Consider the following 17846-nt stretch of genomic DNA (forward strand, 5'->3'; position numbering starts at 1 on the left):
TGAGCAGAGTAGGAAGCAGAGAAAGGTGACTATCAGCACTCGGCTAGCTTTTTCTTTTTCTTTTTTGTTATTTAGTCCTGGGCCCCAGCCTATGGGATGGCACAGCCCACATTCAGGGTGAGTTTGTCCCTCAGTTAATCCAGTCTAGAGACACCATCACATACATACCCAGAAGTGTACCTGATTAATTCCCCCCTTGTCTTTAATTCAGGCAAGTTGACAATTGAAATTAGCTATTACCTGTAGTATACAGGGCTGATTGAATGTTGTCAGTAATACACAAAATGAGTGAGAACAAAGAAAGCTTAAATGTTGGGGAAAATCCTATATGGTGTTAGCTTGTGTAATTTGAAAAAATAACTTTTACTTTACTTTTAAACTTTTTGTTTTTCTTTTCTTTATGACCTAGGATTTTCCTAAACCCAGTGAAGAGAAGATTAAGTTGATTCTCAATCAAAGTGCCTGGACTTCTCAATCCAATGCTTTGGCATCTTGCTTGTCTAGACTTTCTGGAAAATCTGAAACTGGGAAAACTGGTCTTATTAACCTGGGAAACACATGTTACATGAACAGTGTTTTACAAGCATTGTTTATGGCTACAGAGTAAGTTTACCTGTGAGCTTTCTGAGTGTAACTAGAATTGAGTACATGCTGAGAAGGTGAGAATCACCCCTCCCATGGAAGCACCATAAATGTTAACATTGCCTGTAACAGGTCTTTTTCTGTCCTGACAGCCAGCTCCCAAATAATGACACAGAGACTTCTTATTAATTATGAAAGCTCGCCTATAGCTTAGGCTTTTTCCTAACTAGCTCTTAAAACTTAAATTAACCCATTTATATTGATCTACGTTCCATTACGTGGCATTACCTCTCTTCCATCTTTCATCTCTTGTTTCCTCTCCATTTCTCCTGGCCTCTTGCGTGACTAGATTCCTCCTCCTCCTCTTCCTTTCTCTCCCTGGAAATCCCGTCTATACCTCCTGCCTTACTGTTGGCTGTTGAACTTTATATTACACCAGTTACAGCAGTATGCCCTCACACAGTGTGCCCTCACTCAGTGCACAAATACACCACAATAATTGCCATTCAGTTGTTTCATTCTGAAACTGCTCTTAATGTTTGGGAACAATTGAAATGCCAGCATATAAATTCTGCCTGATTACATTGTACGTCATATTTACAGTGTCACTTTTTTTAAATCAGTCTGCCTTGATATTTTTATAATGTAATCAAGGGATTGACTGAGCCTACTCCAAAGAGTTTACATGCCCTACAGTACTTGTGTGTTTTCCTCTGTACCTTTGCTTCTACTGTCCACTGTATTTTAATCCATGTATCTTGAAGAGCCCCACACACAGTGTTCTCTGGCCATAGGTACTTGCTGTTGATCATATCAACGGCTCCTTTTTTTTGTTAGGAGACTTAAGTTCCCTGTCAAGATGCTGGTTACTGACCAGATGTGTAAAAGAGGCATGCTCCTTAACATTCCTGTACTTACTTTCACATCAGTTTTCTTTTGTAAGCAACAAATCTGAAATTAGTTTGTTTTTAGCTGAGTGGCACCCTTGTGCTAGAGATGCAGCTCAGATAGAGTTGAGTGCCTGCCTCCAGTGCATGAAGCAAGCCCGTGTGTGATCCCAGCACGTGGGAGGTGGAAGCAGGAGGAGCGTAAGTTCTTGGTGACCCTTGTCTATATGGTGTGTTCACGGCTAATCTGGACTACATGAGTCTCTATCTCAAAAAAATAAAAATAAAAAAATACTGTCCTTGAAGGTACAAAATTATGGTCAACTTTTCCTTTTTAAAAAATGAATTTTTCTCTTAGTACCCATAAAATTGAGCTGACCCCAAGATGGGCATTGTTAACACCCGCCTGGAGGCATCAGACTCTTGGATGCAGTTTTGCTTTAGTTTTTGTGTTTGTCCCCCAATTATAAGAACCCGGGTGTTTGGGATTTCATTCAGTTTTGTTGTTGGCTGGTTTGTATTTGACAACTTTTCTTGTTGTTTTAAAATAAAGGTGTACTCTTAGACACAGGTGGTCTTAGATGTAAGACTGAAGAGTCCATTAACATTCCTGTACTTACTTTCAAATCAGAATGTTAAGTCCATTTCACCACCAGAGGTCACCTTGCCAGCCAACTCATCTTGCATGATGCAAAGTATGGACCAAAAGCAACTGTAACTGGAAAGCATTGTGGTGGCAAATAATTATATCTCAGAACAGGAAGATCTCTTGAGGAATACGTGAATTCTTTTTCATGGTTTTAAAAATCATATCATCAATAAAAACCAAGATGTAGACATTCTCAAAAGTGTCAATTATGTGCATTGTTCCTGATTATTTTTCTACAATCATCTAATACAAAAGCAGTTACATATAATTAATATATGCGTACACACACGTGGAGAGAATCCTGTTGAAATTTTACTTGCTTTTAGCACTTAATAACTTTGCCATGTGAGACTACAAATCTGTTACTCTGAGTAAGTAGAACATGGTTTTTATTTATTTATTTTTGCTTTAAATTTATTTGTTAGTGTGGGATGGGAACATACATGTATGCCATGACGCACCTGTAAAAGCCAGAAGAAAGCTCTGTGGAGTCAGCTCTCTCCCAGGACTAGAACTCAGATCTCCAGACTTGTGTGGCAAGTGCCTTCCCACTGAGCCATCTTGCCATCCTGACATCCCCTTACCCATACTTTTGTTGAACATCAGATTATTTTGCCCATAGCTAACATTTCTCTAACCATGTATAGATGAGGTTTTCTTTGACTAGGACATGCCAAATTATTCTCCCTTAAACACTTTGTGTGTGTGTCTGTGTCTGTGTGAGGGCGGTGCTCACCCTGTAGACACATGTAGAGTCTGGATATCTCCTTAATTACTTCTATACCTCATGGCCCTCATGAAACCTGGGGCTCCCTGTTGCAGCTGGACTGGCTGGCCAGCAGACTCCCAGAATCCATCTGCCTTTGCCCCACAGTGTTAGGGTCATAGAGGAGGGGCACCTTACCCAGCTTTCACGTGAGTGGTGGAGATGTGAACTTAGGTCCTCACCTTACCCACTGGCCATCTCCCCAGCCAAATGTGACCTTATAAACCAGTATATGATTGTACCTGTGACCTTATACTTCTGACAGCACTTGATTTAATCAGTCTTAAATTTTTCACAATTTGTTTTGTGAAAACACATTCTTGTTTTCTTATTTTTAGAAAAGATAGAGTCTTGCCCAGCATGGCCTCAAACTCATGATCCTCCTGCCACAGCCCCCTGAGTTTTAGGGACTACATGTGCACCCTGCACACAGTTAGTCTTTGTGTTTTTATTTGAACATTGCTGACCTTGTGGAATTTTTCCCTCTTTACTCAGAGCAAAATGAAATGAATAAGCTGTTATTTTCTTCGTATGTCTTTCTGTTAATTTTTTGTTTATTTCATGTCAGTTTATATAAATTCTGTATGATAATTCTGTGGTGCTTGCTTTCGTCTAGTCATTCAAATTTATAGAATTTTATATATTCTTGTTTTATATAGTCACATCTTTAATTTTTGTGTTGTCTAGATTTTAGGCCCACAAAAAAAAATCCCTTTTTACTTGTAAGTGATTTTTTTTTCCTGATGTTTAACCAGTTATTCCCATACTTTTTTTGGAATAATTTGTCCCCTTTTTTTTGTTTGTTTTTTCTTTTACACTCTTGTTTTATTTGTTTGAGTGGACTTCCCCTCTCCCTGTTCTTCCTCTAGTGCTGGCCTGGAACTCACTCTGTAGCCCAGACCAGCTTAAACTAGTATTTCCCCCTCTGCCTCCTAAGTGCTGGATTATAGGTATATGCTACCAGACCTGGCTTGCATTACACTCCCTTTTATGTTTAAGATTTGCTTTTATTTAAAAAAAAAAAAAGGCCAGGCTTAGTGGTGCACGCCTTTAATCCCAGCATTCAGGAGACAGAGGCAGGGGGATCTCTGTGAGTTCAAGGTCGGCCTGGTCTACAAAGAAAATTCTAGGACAACCAGGGCTACACAGAGAAACCCTGTCTCGAAAACTGTCCCCCTGCTCCTACCCCCAAAAGGAATGACTTTTGTTTTTTGAGAGAGAGAGAGAAAAATTCAGGTGTCTACAGAGGCTGTGGTTACAGGTAGCTGTGAGCTGCCTGACATGGATACCAGGAACCAAACTCTGATCTTCTTTCTCATTTGATTTTATCTATGTAGGTGTTTTGCCTGCGTGTCTGTCTGTGCCCCCACCTTAGTGCCTGGTGCTGTGGAGGCCAGAAAAGGGCATCAGAGCCCCTGAAGCTAAAGTCCCAGGTGGTTATGGGTGCTGGGAACGGAACCCAGGTCCTGTGGAAGAGCAGCCAGTGCTCTTAGCCCTGAGCCGCCCCTAGCAGCACTCCTACACTTTTTAAATCGCCCTCACTTTATGACGTTTTGATAGCAGTGTGGTTTTTACTCAGTGATTATTTTGAAATAATTTAAAAGTTCATTTTATAAGTCAATGCTTTGATCAGTTTATATTTGCTGACCCGGAAAATAGAAACATGACAGCATATAGACCTAGTCATGTAGCAAGAACCCACCCATTTGTTGTACACACATTACACATACGGCATCACGTGTGTACTAGTAACTGTTAGGTGAAGGCCGCCCTGGAAGTTAGGTAACTGAGCATAATTCTCAAATCATTTCCTTTAGCTTTTTGTAAAAAGTGTATGTCTGTGTATATAACATATTTTGTTCTTTTTCAGTTTCAGAAGACAAGTGTTATCTTTAAATCTAAATGGGTGTAATTCCTTAATGAAAAAATTACAACATCTTTTTGCCTTTTTGGCTCATACACAAGTGAGTATCTGTGTGAATATGTACATATTAGCTCCATGATAAGATTCTTTAACCTAGGTATAATGGGTCTTTTGAACTGATGGAATTCTGTATCATGTCTTCCCTCGGGTCCTGCCTGAGCATCTCATCTCCCGCTTCCCATCCCTGTAGATGATTAGTATCATGATCAATATATTGTTCTAAAACATACTGCACATAAAGTCTAATTTCCTGTCATTAAACAGTCTCCTTCATGAAGGAAGAATTTTCAAGCTAAGCTTAGTGACGAACACCTATGATCCCAGCACTCAAGAGGCTGAGGCAGGACTGCAGTGAGTCTAGGACCAGTCTGGGCTGTGTGTGTGCAGACCCTGTCTCAGAGGGGAGGGACGGACCGAGGGAGAAGGGAAAGAGCTCAAAATGTGGTTGGGATTTCTTGTGGTTGGGTTTTTGTTTTGTTTTTTAGTTTACAGGGACTTGCATATATTGACATAATAATGAACAGCTAAAGTGATTTTGTGGTCTAGACTTTTTTTCTGGTTTTTCAAGACTAGGTTTCTCTGTGTAGTTCAAGGTTGACCTTGAACTCATGTACATCCGCCTGCCTCTACCTCCCAAGTGCTGGGACTAAAGGTATACACCAGCCACCAAGTCCAGCTTTTCTGTTTTCTTTTATGTACCTTTCATTATAATTGCAGATCTTTATAAATTATTGTTCATCTCTTAAGTTCATGAATTAAAACTTTGTGGTGACCTTTTATATCCACAAATTAATTCAGGGAAGTCAACTTTAGCAGTGGCTAAAGGTCATGGAGTAGATTCATTGAACAGACATATTTGAGAGGTTTATTCGCAGCCTATGCGAGACTCAAAGGGCGATCCTGCTTCCAAGGAACTTCTAGCTAAGGCTTGGCCATACATAGGAATTGTGTATGTCACTCATATGTGACATGAGCTATTGTTTTCTGGTTCATTCTAATGGCCTCACAGTATGATTATTATGATGACCTATTGTCAGGAAAGGGTCGTAGTTAAGAAGGGAATAATAATTGATAGAATTGAGTTATAGGAATGCCTTGTTTCCCATGTATAAGCTGAGGAATATTCAAGGATAATTTGCTTTTCTGGACAGGATCTCATGTGACACAGGCTGGCCTCAAACTATGTAGCCAAGACTGGCTTTGAATTTCTAATCCTCCTGCCTCTGCCTCCCAAGTGCTGGGAATACAGATCAAATATAATTTTTTCTAAGATTTATTATGTATACAGAAGAGGGCACCAGATCTCATTATAGATGGTTGTGAGCCACCATGTGGGTGCTGGGAATTGAACTCAGGACCTCTGGAAAAGCAGTCAGAGCTCTTAACCTCTGAGCCATCTCTCCAGCCCCCAAATATAATTTTTTTAAATGGAAAAAAATAAGAACAGGATTGAGAAGCAACAACCATGGCTTTAGAATTGGTAATGCACTCAGATGTTTTCATCTGGGAAAATAGTTAACAAATTGACTTCAGGACCCAGGGAAGTGGAAACTGCCTGTCAGCCAGGTGTAATCTCAGTATTCAGGAGATGGGCAGGAGGATCAGGGAGACTGCAAAACAGTACTGAACCATAACTGAAAACAGAACGCTTTCCCCTCCTATTGTTTTCTAGTCATTTAGTGATTTAATCGCTAGTCTGTTTTGACTGTATACATAGACAAGTGTGTGTATGTATGCAGACATGTCTACTTCCATTATTTATTAAGTCAGAGCTATTAGGAAAGAAAACCTTAGGTTTCCCTGCCCTCAAGAAAAAGAGAAAAGTGGTGGTGGTGATGCATGCCTTTAATCCCAGCACCCAGGAGGCAGAAGCAGGAGGATCTGTAATCTGTCTGCTGATTAAAATATGTATCCAGTTTGAAGTGAGAACCCACAGAAGTCTGGTCAATAGTTTATTTAGGGTGCGATGGAAAAATGAACTTAACTTGAAGTTGGCACCCAACTGGGATGCTGATCCTTCTCCCTTCACAATACCATAAAACAGCCCTAATATACATACAGTTTTCTTGCCGCAGTATTTAAAATATTGAGAGACTTCCGGATTGTAATCAGGGTCTTTTCATATGTCTGTGCAGTTCCTTTTTGTAAAAACATCTGGGATTTGAGCCTGGTGACCCCAGAGTCCATTTTAACTGCCTTTGTACTTCTGGAGGGGGGTGGGGGAGATTATCAAGTCCTAACCAGAATGCTCCCCTTCCACATGTGTATGGCTTACAACAGACAGAAATTTTCCGCCAAGTAGATATGGGTGGTTCCTGTTGCTCTATCCTACACACACACACTCATTAGGGACTCAGACACATACACAATTACACACACAGTAAGGGACTCAAACACATACGTGTCATAGAGGGATGAATACCAGGGATGGTGTGTAAAGAGTGAGAGACATCTGAGACCTGATGTAATCACCCTGCTGTCCACTTGGCTGTTTGATCTAAGCAGGTCCCTCAGCTTTTCTGGGCATCAGTTTTCTGCAGAGTTCATTTGTGACTAAAGGTTGCTTAACATAAAGTTTTCTCTGCCTCTGAGTTACACCCAGGCCTGGCACGTTTTTCTAGAAATGTAGTGCAGTGGGCTTTTAAGAAATCGTTATTAGGCGTCATGTTACAGGTTCAGTTACTGGTGTGCTATAAGAATCACTTTCTTGCATTTTCCTTTCTGCTATCAAGAGGGAAGCGTACGCACCTCGGATATTTTTTGAGGCTTCCAGACCTCCGTGGTTTACTCCCAGATCACAACAAGACTGCTCTGAGTACCTCAGGTTTCTGCTGGACAGGTACAGAGTATTTTAAACTTCATTTCAACTGTATCTTCTCTTAGTTCTTTAGCTCCACTTAACACTGATTTTAGCTTTAGAGAACATTTTCAGAATTGATTTTCAAAATACCCTTGTGTTACTGCGTGTTTTTAAAGTTTTCTTTGTTTCTAATTTGGTTTTTGTTTTGGATGCTTTCACTTTAAAGTACCTGTTATCAAACATAGTAGAAGATTCATAAAGAGACCCCCAAAAAATCTGTTGAGTCCTCCCTTTTTAAACTACATATCTGTGGGAGCTCAGCTTTTCTTCACATATTTCAAAAGCAGATATCAGGGCCTGGCAGTGGTGGTGAATGCCTTTAGTCCTAGCACTTGAGAGGCAGAGGCAGGCAGATCTCTGTGAGTTCAAGAGCAGCCTGGTCTACAGAGCAAGTTCTAGGAGAGCCAAAAGCTGTAGCTGAAAGTAGCTGTAGTAGAAATCTTGTCTTTTTTTTTTTTCCCCCAAGGGGAAAAAAGCAGATATCAGTCAGAAAGGAAAGGATGCAGTCCAGGTGCCATTATCCAGCTGTCTTCTATGAAGCCAGATGCTTAGAATACTTACAATGGGTGAAGCAGTGCCATTCATTTAAAAATGCTGCATATTAATATGTGATGGATTCATTTTTCTATATATTGTTTTATATATTTTATTCTGTTTTATACAGTAAAGTAAGTCAGTGACTTTTCTGTTGCTTGATAAAATACCATGGCCAGAATCAACAAGAAGGGAAGGGGATTTATGCTCACAATTGTAGGGAGCAACCAGTTTATCAGGGCAAAGGAGGCCTGGCAGCAGGAGTGAGGCCAGCCTGCAGATGGGAAGCAGAGAGAGCAGGAAGAAGGTGAGGCCAGGCTAGAAAGACTTGAGAGCCTCCCTCAGCAATGGACTCCAGCAAGGCTACACCTCCTAAAAGTTCCATGACCTTCCGGAACAGCGCCAGCTAGGGACGCCGGTTTCAAAGGATTTGTTTTGTTGTTTTTTAATGAATATAAAAAGGCCCTGAGACCAAAACCTTTGAAGAGCCAATTTATAATTATGAGGGTCTTTGAGTACAGTCAGTGCTTTCTTGGTCCTGGGCTGCCAAGATCTCAAGCACGTGGAGATGTGTGTAAGACAGCGTAGCAGCAGGGTGTGTCGTTGGCTGCAGGGTGACGGGAGCTGTAGACCAAGAGCCCAGAGGAAATGAAGAGAAGTCACAGTCCCCAGGGCTTTCCCAGACTAACCTCCGTACCCATGGTTAAAAGAGGAGAAAATGACTTTAAATTCAGCTGTTTTCTTGATTAAATTAACGTTTCTCTAAGCCACCAAGGTCTCAAAATATAAATAACATGGGATGATGTGCCCTCCCGCAGACTCCATGAAGAAGAAAAGATCTTGCGAGTTCAGTCCTCACACGAGCCTGCCGAAGGTCTGGACTGCGCTGACACTTCCTTACAAGAAGTGGCCAGTAAGGCAGCTGCCGTGACAAAGTCTCCTGGCACAAGTGACAGTGAGAAGACGCTGATAGAGAAGATGTTTGGAGGGAAGCTACGCACTCACATCTGCTGCCTCAACTGCAGGAGCACCTCACAGAAGGTGGAGGCCTTCACAGACCTCTCCCTGGCCTTTTGTCCTACCCCTTCTGTGGAAGACTTGTCTTTTCAAGACCCAGCATCGTTACCCAGTGTGCAAGATGATAGCCTAATGCAAACCAGCGTGGCTGACCCAGAGGAAGAGCCAGTAGTTTATAATCCAGCAACAGCTGCTTTCGTCTGTGACTCCATTGTGAATCAGAGAATGTTAGGCAGTCCTCCTGTTGAGTTTCACTGTGCAGAAAGCACTTCTGTCCCTAGTGAATCTGCGAAGATCCTCGTCAGTAAAGACGGACCTCAGAACCCAGGAGGTGAAGCCACACCTTCAGTTACTGACTTACTAAATTATTTTTTGGCTCCAGAGATCCTGACTGGGGACAACCAGTACTATTGTGAAAACTGTGCCTCTCTCCAGAACGCTGAGAAAACTATGCAAATCACGGAGGAGCCTGAGTACCTTATCCTTACGCTCCTGAGGTTCTCGTATGACCAGAAGTACCATGTGAGAAGAAAAATTTTAGACAATGTGTCACTGCCACTGGTTTTGGAGTTGCCAGTTAAAAGAACTGCTTCCTTCTCTTCCTTGTCAGAAAGTTGGTCTGTAGATGTTGACTTCACTGATATTAATGAGAACCTAGCTAAAAAACTAAAGCCTTCTGCAACTGAAGAAGCTTTCTGCCCCACATTAGTGCCCTACCTATTAAGTTCTGTTGTTGTGCACTCTGGGGTGTCCTCTGAAAGTGGACATTACTATTCTTATGCCAGAAACATCACAGGTACAGAGTCTTCATACCAGATGTGCCCCCAGTCTGGACGTCTGGCACTAGCACCCTCCCCGAGTTGTTTACTAGGGGGAGAAAGCCCCAGTGCAGTCATTGAACAGGACTTGGAAAATAAGGAAATGTCCCAAGAGTGGTTTTTATTTAATGACAGCAGGGTGACATTTACTTCATTTCAGTCGGTCCAGAAAATCACAAGTAGGTTTCCAAAAGACACCGCTTACGTGCTCTTGTACAAAAGACAGAGCAGTGCTAATGGCCTGCGCAGTGACAGTCCGGCCAGTGGCGTCTGGGTCAATGGAGACCCACCACTGCAGAAAGAGCTGATGGACGCCATAACCAAGGACAACAAACTGTACTTACAGGTGAGTTGCAGGTCCAGGGGTCACTTCCGGACAGTGGTGACCAGTAAGAAGCTAATCACTGCTCTCATTTTAAACTGGGCACATTTTCCAGGGATACTGAAGCTTAAGTCTGGATTTATATATTTCAACTCGCTGTAAATGTAGTACCAAAGGTGCCAATTATATGCAGTGTAGAAGACTTTGTTTTAACTACACAACTCTGCCTCAGTTGTTGATAGCTGCAGAAGATGTCATTTTAACTAGAAAAGATTGTACAATCGTGCCACACAGAAACAGGAAGTTAGTGGAATGTCAGTGTCCTGCTTCCCCTGCTTCTCTCAGTTCCACCCACAGGGAAAGCAGCTGCTAACTCTTCTTCCATTTCATTTATTGTGGGGAGTAGTGCACATGTGGAAGTCGGAGGACAACTTTGTAGAACCAGTTCTCTCCTTCTCCCTCTCCATGGTCTGTTGAACTGACCCAAGGCCTGCACAGCAGCCACTCTGAGTCCCACACCGTCCCACACCATCCCACACTGTCCACACACCATCCCACACCATCCACACACACCATCCCACACCATCCCACACACCATCCCACACACCATCCCACACACCGTCCCACACACCGTCCCACACCATCCACACACCATCCTACACCATCCCACACACCATCCCACACACCATCCCACACCATCCACACACCATCCACAGCTAAGTCTGATGCTGATTCCTACAGGGTCTTCTTTATAGTATTTTAAGGAAAACATTGACATTCAGGTGAATCAGAGGAAGAACTAAAATTAACATGTGCAGGATGTTTGTTCTTCAAAAATCTGCCACAGAGCCAAGGGGTGGTAGAACAGTTACTGAGTAAAAGCTGTGGACCAGAAGTTCCACATGAGGTAAATTTATCTATGAATATATTGTTTTTCAAGAAACTATTTCCTTTAATGTTAATCAGAGTCCTCAAGTATTTGTTTGTCAGATTTTCCAACTTTGTGTCCACAAGAGCCAGCAGAGGCAAGGGGTGGTGGTGGTGTGTGTATGCCTGCAAGCCTAGCACTGTGGAACTGGAGGCAGGAGGATTGCAAGTTGGAGACTGACATGTGCCACATAAGGAAACCCTGTCCCACAAACAGACAAGGAAGGATCAGCAGTAATTTATAGATGAAATTACAGGAATAAGAAGTGGCTAGTTCAAGTAATTTTATGAGCTTCAATAGTAACTTTCAAATTCTCTGTTTTAAGGTCATAGAACCCATAAAATATTAGAACAGAAGAAATGAACCATTAATACTGATTTTTATGGGGAAATTTTTTCAGAGGCTTTCAAATTTACTGAATTATAAAATATCCAAAGGATGATATATGATACATTTTAAAGGGATGTGTTCTAGGGTGCTGCAAAATTAATTAACTTTACAAAATAATTAGAATTTTAGAACTGGACTGATTAGCATTAATAAATACCCACTCTCAGGGCTTAATATCCAGGTAAAGGAAATAGGATATATCCACTCCTCGCTTCCTGGCCTCGTGTAGCTTATCACTGTCAATCACCACAGTGTTCCAAGGTTGGGGGGATGGAAGGAAGAGCTGAGGGCTGTCCCAAGGCCCACTGTAGCCCCCCCCCCTTCTGAAGGAAACAGACTGATAGTGTTGTAAGAGGTTTATCAGATGAGAAAGTGGTTTCCAGGCTTGGACTGGCAAGCATGTTTTCTAGCCACAGCTACTCCTACAGAATGCCGTCCAGATCCACGTGTTCTGGCTTACCCAGTCTCTCTGGCTACATGGGATTTGAGTGTGAGCAGCCATTCTTTTCACTGTTCTTTCAGGGTCCGGTTTTACACCCTGCCACATGAATCTGCCATTATCTATTCACGGGTGCTCTTTGTAAGACTGGATAATGACCTCTTCTAAATTTTTTACTTTTTTTTTTTTTTTTTTTTTTGAAAGAGTGTATACATGTGTGTTGTTCATATGTGGAAGTGAGAAACAGTTTGTGGAAGTCAGCACTTTATCAAGAGGGTTCCAGAGATATTCCCGTTGCCAGACCATCTCACCTTCCCAGTAGCTAATAATGCTCTAAGAGTATTGGTATTTATTAAGCACCTAACACGTACTTAGCACATAGACAAGTACCTCTGATTCCCTGATAAACATTCTGATACACTAGTGGGAGAGAGTTGTAAGTGCTCCTGTAAAAAGCTAGCTCCATTTTCCTATGAGTGTTCCTTGAGGTCTGCCTGACTCGTTAACCTAAGGAATCAGTAGGGACAGTTCAGGCATTAGTAGTGGTTTCTGACCTGTTGTACTCACACACTTCCAAAACGGAGTATAGCTGTTAAAGAATTCCATTCTTAAATGTATTTGAGAGTTGGCAGGCCTTTCCCCTGCCTCTGTCGTTAAATGAATAGCAGCAGTGACTTTCGGGGGCTGTCACTCTACAGGTATGAGGAGTTGACCCTTCTGCCTTGTTTCCTCCAAAGGTGGGTGTGTACTTCACTTGTGTACTTAAGTGATAACTACTTAGCAAAGATAAATGTCAGTTTTTAGTTTATCTCATTCATTTTTGGTTTTTCAAGACAGGGTTTCTCTGTGTAGCCCTGGCTGTCCTGGAACTCACTCTGTAGATCAGACTGGCCTGGAACTCAGAGATCCACCTGCCTCTGCCCCTCGAGTGCTGGGATTAGAGGCATGTGCCACTATGCCTGGCTTGATGTTAGTATTTTCAAATGAAGGATTCTTGGTAAAGACTAAGATGGTTTTAGAAGATTTGTATATGTGCTGTACTCATCCATTGTATTTAGCTTTTTAATTTCATAGACATTACTTTTAATTTTAGGAACAAGAATTGAATGCTCGAGCCCGGGCCCTACAGGCTGCATCTGCTTCATGTTCATTTCGGCCCAATGGATTTGACGACAATGATCCACCAGGAAGCTGTGGGCCGACTGGTGGAGGGGGCGGAGGAGGATTTAATACCGTTGGCAGACTCGTATTTTGACCCTGAGAGAACTGAAAATGCATCTGGTTGCAAAACATCCAATACTGTGGCTGTTAAAATGTCAGGCTGTGACCGATAGCACATCTATCTTTTATTTTTCTTTTCATTAGACCCCAAATACTTTAGGAAAACACACTTGGTGGTTGTTTTTATTTTCTTGAAATACAAAATGCATCATGGGAAAAAAAAAAATCTACCTCTTAAATTTCCATTTGCATTTATGGTTAGACGTGCTTGACCAAAAATGTTGAGAGGAAAAAAGTGTACCTGGTCCCTAATTAAGCTGCATTAAATTTGGTAGAAGGATTTAAATGGTGTATTTTCAGTTTTACTGAACAAAAATAATCCATTTAGCATTCTTTATAAAAGAATTGATGCTAGAAGTTCAGTGAATATATATAAACGTTGTTTTAAGAAAAATGGAAATTTTTGTTTCTGGTAGAATTGCCCCATTATGAAATTCAGGTCTTTGAAAACAGTAGGGATGATCAGTCTCTGGAGGCGATAACAGTTTAACCTTCAGCTGCCAGACTTGGGCCTCTGCTTCCGCTGTCCTCGGTGTCGCTCTGAGTTTCAGGAACGGTGTCTTTTAAAGGATTATTTACACACACGTGGTGAGTGAATTCACAGAAGGTGCATGACCCTGTAAGGGCAGTGTTTTTAACCTAACTTTGTCGTCGTTCCCGTTGTCCACGGATGTTAAAATCCCGTTTCAGGGAGTGTATCTCCTGTGTGTTTCAGAGGAGACGAGTCCTGTATGTGCCTTGCAGTACTGTGATTCAGAAATAGGTATCTTTGGCTGAAGGAAGTTTTCTAAAACAAAATGTTAGGAAATAAATTTTGTGCTAACATTAAAATTATAATTTTTTAAAGGTATTAGATTTTTTCAGAGGTAAAAGCCGATGGTTCTAAAGCAGTAAGTGTAATGATAAGTTTCTAACTCTTAGAAAAATTCTGAGGAAATGAAGCTAGTTTAAGTAAAAAATCTTCAATTGATTTGTTACTCAATCCTCAAAACATTAAACATTGATAACATTTTTAGAGTTGTATATTTGGGATTTTTTTCTTTGTTTGAGATACATGCCTTCCACAGTTTCTGCTTCATAAAATACTCAAAATGCCTCACCCCACCATCCCTACTATCCTTTTTTGGTTCTGGGGTGTTTCTTGTTTGGGGGGAGGGGGGAGTTCTTTTTGTTTTTCTTTTGGCCAGGAAACTGGAAACATGTCCTCCTGGGTCTTGATTATACAGTATTCAAGCGTTGTCTCAAATACCGTTCTTCCTGGCTGTTTTACCACATCCATGACCATGTATTGTTCTGGAGATTGGTCACATATTTATTTTGAAAACACTTTAAGGAAATAATGGCCTTTGGTGACTTAATTTTATCTTTTTCCCAAGCTTTTGTGGCAGTGATTAAAAACAACTCCTCGTCTTCATCCTGCTGCCCCAACCTCAACCTGTTTCCAGTCACCAGAGGACTGAAAGCAGATGGTTAGCACTGGCTTCCTCTAGTCCTGAGAGTGATCTCCTGAGTCACCCCGTGTTCAGTCAGCCGTAGGCTGAATGGTAACTTCTAACAGATTCTGTCAGAGCATTTGCCGAAATTGGATTAAAATTGGGTGAATGTGCTTCTGGAACTTCCACAAAGGCAGTAAGCCCCCAGTTTTACCTATGACTACCAAATATTTCAAGGATTTTATGTGTGTCAAAACATAATTGTAAATGAGAAAGTCTAAATTCTAGTAATAATACTAGGATTATGCAAGTTTTAGTTGGATAACCAATACCAAAGTTGAGGGCTTTCTTTTAAGATGAGAAATGGCACACACTAATGGTTTGCTGGATTTCATGTGTTTGCAAAGTGAGAAGCCCATTCGGCTGAACTTAATAAGGCGGCACCCTGCACTGCCCTGCCCCTCACCCATCTGTTACTGCTGCCTCATGTATACACTAACACCAGGCCTCTCTGTCTCCTGTACTCCATGTCCTTTCCATGCTCTTTGTAAATGTGGTTGAGATCTCATGCTAAAAGACTGACCAGAGGACCATTGTTATTTCTGTTCAGGTCAGTGCAAGACAGCTCAAATGAAATTGCCCGTAGGCTTCTCTGTAAACCAAAACTTAAAGCTAGATGTGTAAGTCTGTGCCTCTGAAAGATATCTGTTGATACATTGTACAAGTTGGGATATTTTTCCACAAAGAAATACGCAAGAAGAAAATGCATATAGAGCATAGTCTTGCAAGCCCATTTAATATGTCCATAGTGGGTCATGTGCAACTCTTGACTCCTGACACTTACCTAGCCAGTTGGCTCATTCTCCAAGCATCATCTTCCATTTGAATAGCCAGAACCCGTCTGTACCTTAAGATGCCGCTAGAGTCCTTTGATGGAGAGACAAGAGTCCCTCGTTGTGTCTTAGAGGTCCTGGGATCCTTCTGACGGTTTTAAGCAGTCCATTACATCACATCTGGGAAGAGAAAAAGTTAGTCTTAAATCCATAATAGCGGTCAGTCTATAAAGGTGCTTGCCACCGATCCTGAGGACCTGACTTCAATCTTCAGGATCCACATGGTGGAAAGAACCAATTTCTGCTAGCTCTCTTCTGACCTCCACACACGTGCCATAGCGCAAGCATACCCACCCCCACACGTGTGCACACTAGAAATAAAAATGTGTGGTTTTCTTTGCTCATTTATTCTTTATAATGGTATTATCTACAAAAATATTTCTTTTCATGAACTACCCCTTTAATCCTGTCCCTCTATAAATGAAAATTGGAAGCTTATTTTGTGCCCATTACACTGTAAGGAAAAAAGTTGGTACAGTTTGTCCGGTTACGGGAAGTCACCACTTCGACATTTGTTTGCTCAAGGTATGTACATTACATAGTATACTCTATATATACTCTACATAAGCTCTAGAGCACTTTTCAAGGGAGTTTCAAAGGCAATGATACCATACACTTGTGTGTAGCATCTTAGGAATTCTATATGGTAGGGCTAGGGGCACAGTTCAGCTGGCAGAGTGTTCACCTGGCATTTGAAAATCCCTGGGTTGCATTTCGAGCACCCACCTGTAAACCAGCCTTAGTAACCTACATCTTTAATCTCAGCGGAGGCAAGAGGATCAGGCCAGCCTGGGACAAAGATGATCCTGTCTTTAAAAAAAAAATGTTGTGCTTTATTTCACTGTTTATAGTATTTTGTTTCTATTGAGTTTGGATTTCTGAAACTTCCTGAGATGGAAAAGGTTAAGTTTATGTTTTATTTTAAAATACCCAAGAAGTGTTGACTGTTACTAAAACTTGAGTGGCATCATCTGGAAGAATAATACTAAATCTCAGATGATATCCTATAACTGAGGTTTAAGTTCAGTACCAAGGAAGTCAGAATTAGAAGACATCCTACATGAAACAATAAGCTGGTCATATATTGAGCAAATTTGCCAAACTGTCTACTGCTTCGCTGTTTGGCTTTTTTCCCTTTTGCTCGGTTAATTTTTATAGAGTCCTTTTTTTGGAAATGAATGAACCTCCAAATAAAAGAGTTTGGGTTTTTTGTTGTTGTTGTTGTTGTTGTTTTGGATTCAAAGTAAACAGTGCTTTTAAAAAATAGCTTGTTAAACTGCAGCTTCCCCAGGCAAAGGTAAATTCCTATAGAAGTAACTTTCAAAGGAATGAGAATTAACATTTCTATAAACTCACCAGTCATTATGTAAAACTTCTAGTCCAGTGTTACATAACCTGTGTGGATTTAACATTAAAAATAGAATCTAAGAGTCAGCCAAGTTCACTGCCAGTCTTGTCAGTGTCTGTTAGAGTCTGCAGTTGTTTTCCTCTTGTGTGCTACACACCAACACACGCACACACACACACTAACACACACACACACACACACACACACACACAATACCCCCACCCTCTCCAGTGACTGGGAGGAATGAAGCGTTTGGTTTCACTTGCTGGATTGTCAGGAGCTTTTGAGGGTTTTGCTTGTTGGTTTTGCTGCTTTTTTTTCCACATTACACCTTTGTTAAAACCACTTGGAAGCCCAGTGGAGAGTAGCATGCCTTTAATCCCAGCACTCAGGAGGCAGGGGCGGGTGGATCTCTGAGTTCTAGGCAGCCTGGGCTACAGAGTGAGTTCCAGGACAGCCAGGGCTACATTGAAAGACCCTGTCTCAAAACACAAATCAGCCAGGTGGTGGCAGTGGCACACGCCTTTGGTCCCAGCACTCAGCCAGCAGAAGTAGGAGCATTTCTGTGAGTTCCAAGACAGCCAGGGCTAGCTACATGGACGGTTGGTTTTGTCTGTCTCACAAACAAACAAAACAAATCACTTGGAAAGCTTTTTAGAAATAATCCATGTGCAGGCCTCATCCCAGACCAAGTAAATTACGTGAACACAGGACATCTGCATGTGAGGATGTGGTTTTAATGTGAATGCTGGTTGAGAGCTTGGGGCCAGAGGAG

General features: G+C 41.5%; 1 protein-coding gene across 2 annotated transcripts in view; it reads left to right on the plus strand.

Moving 5' to 3' along the window:
- The window catches only part of Usp38 (ubiquitin specific peptidase 38), a 33790-nt gene extending 16859 nt beyond the window's left edge, over positions 1 to 16931 (plus strand). For both annotated transcript variants that reach the window (XM_028881766.2, XM_037206145.1), the window contains 5 exons: positions 410 to 603; positions 4755 to 4848; positions 7541 to 7647; positions 9021 to 10383; positions 13210 to 16931. In XM_028881766.2, the coding sequence (XP_028737599.1) occupies positions 410 to 603; positions 4755 to 4848; positions 7541 to 7647; positions 9021 to 10383; positions 13210 to 13371 (1920 nt within the window). In that variant the 3' untranslated portion in view covers positions 13372 to 16931. The remainder of the gene's footprint in view (positions 1 to 409; positions 604 to 4754; positions 4849 to 7540; positions 7648 to 9020; positions 10384 to 13209) is intronic.
- Positions 16932 to 17846: the final 915 nt, after the last annotated feature.

This window comes from Peromyscus leucopus, chromosome 5 (assembly GCF_004664715.2).
Source record: "Peromyscus leucopus breed LL Stock chromosome 5, UCI_PerLeu_2.1, whole genome shotgun sequence".
Lineage (NCBI taxonomy): Eukaryota > Metazoa > Chordata > Mammalia > Rodentia > Cricetidae > Peromyscus > Peromyscus leucopus.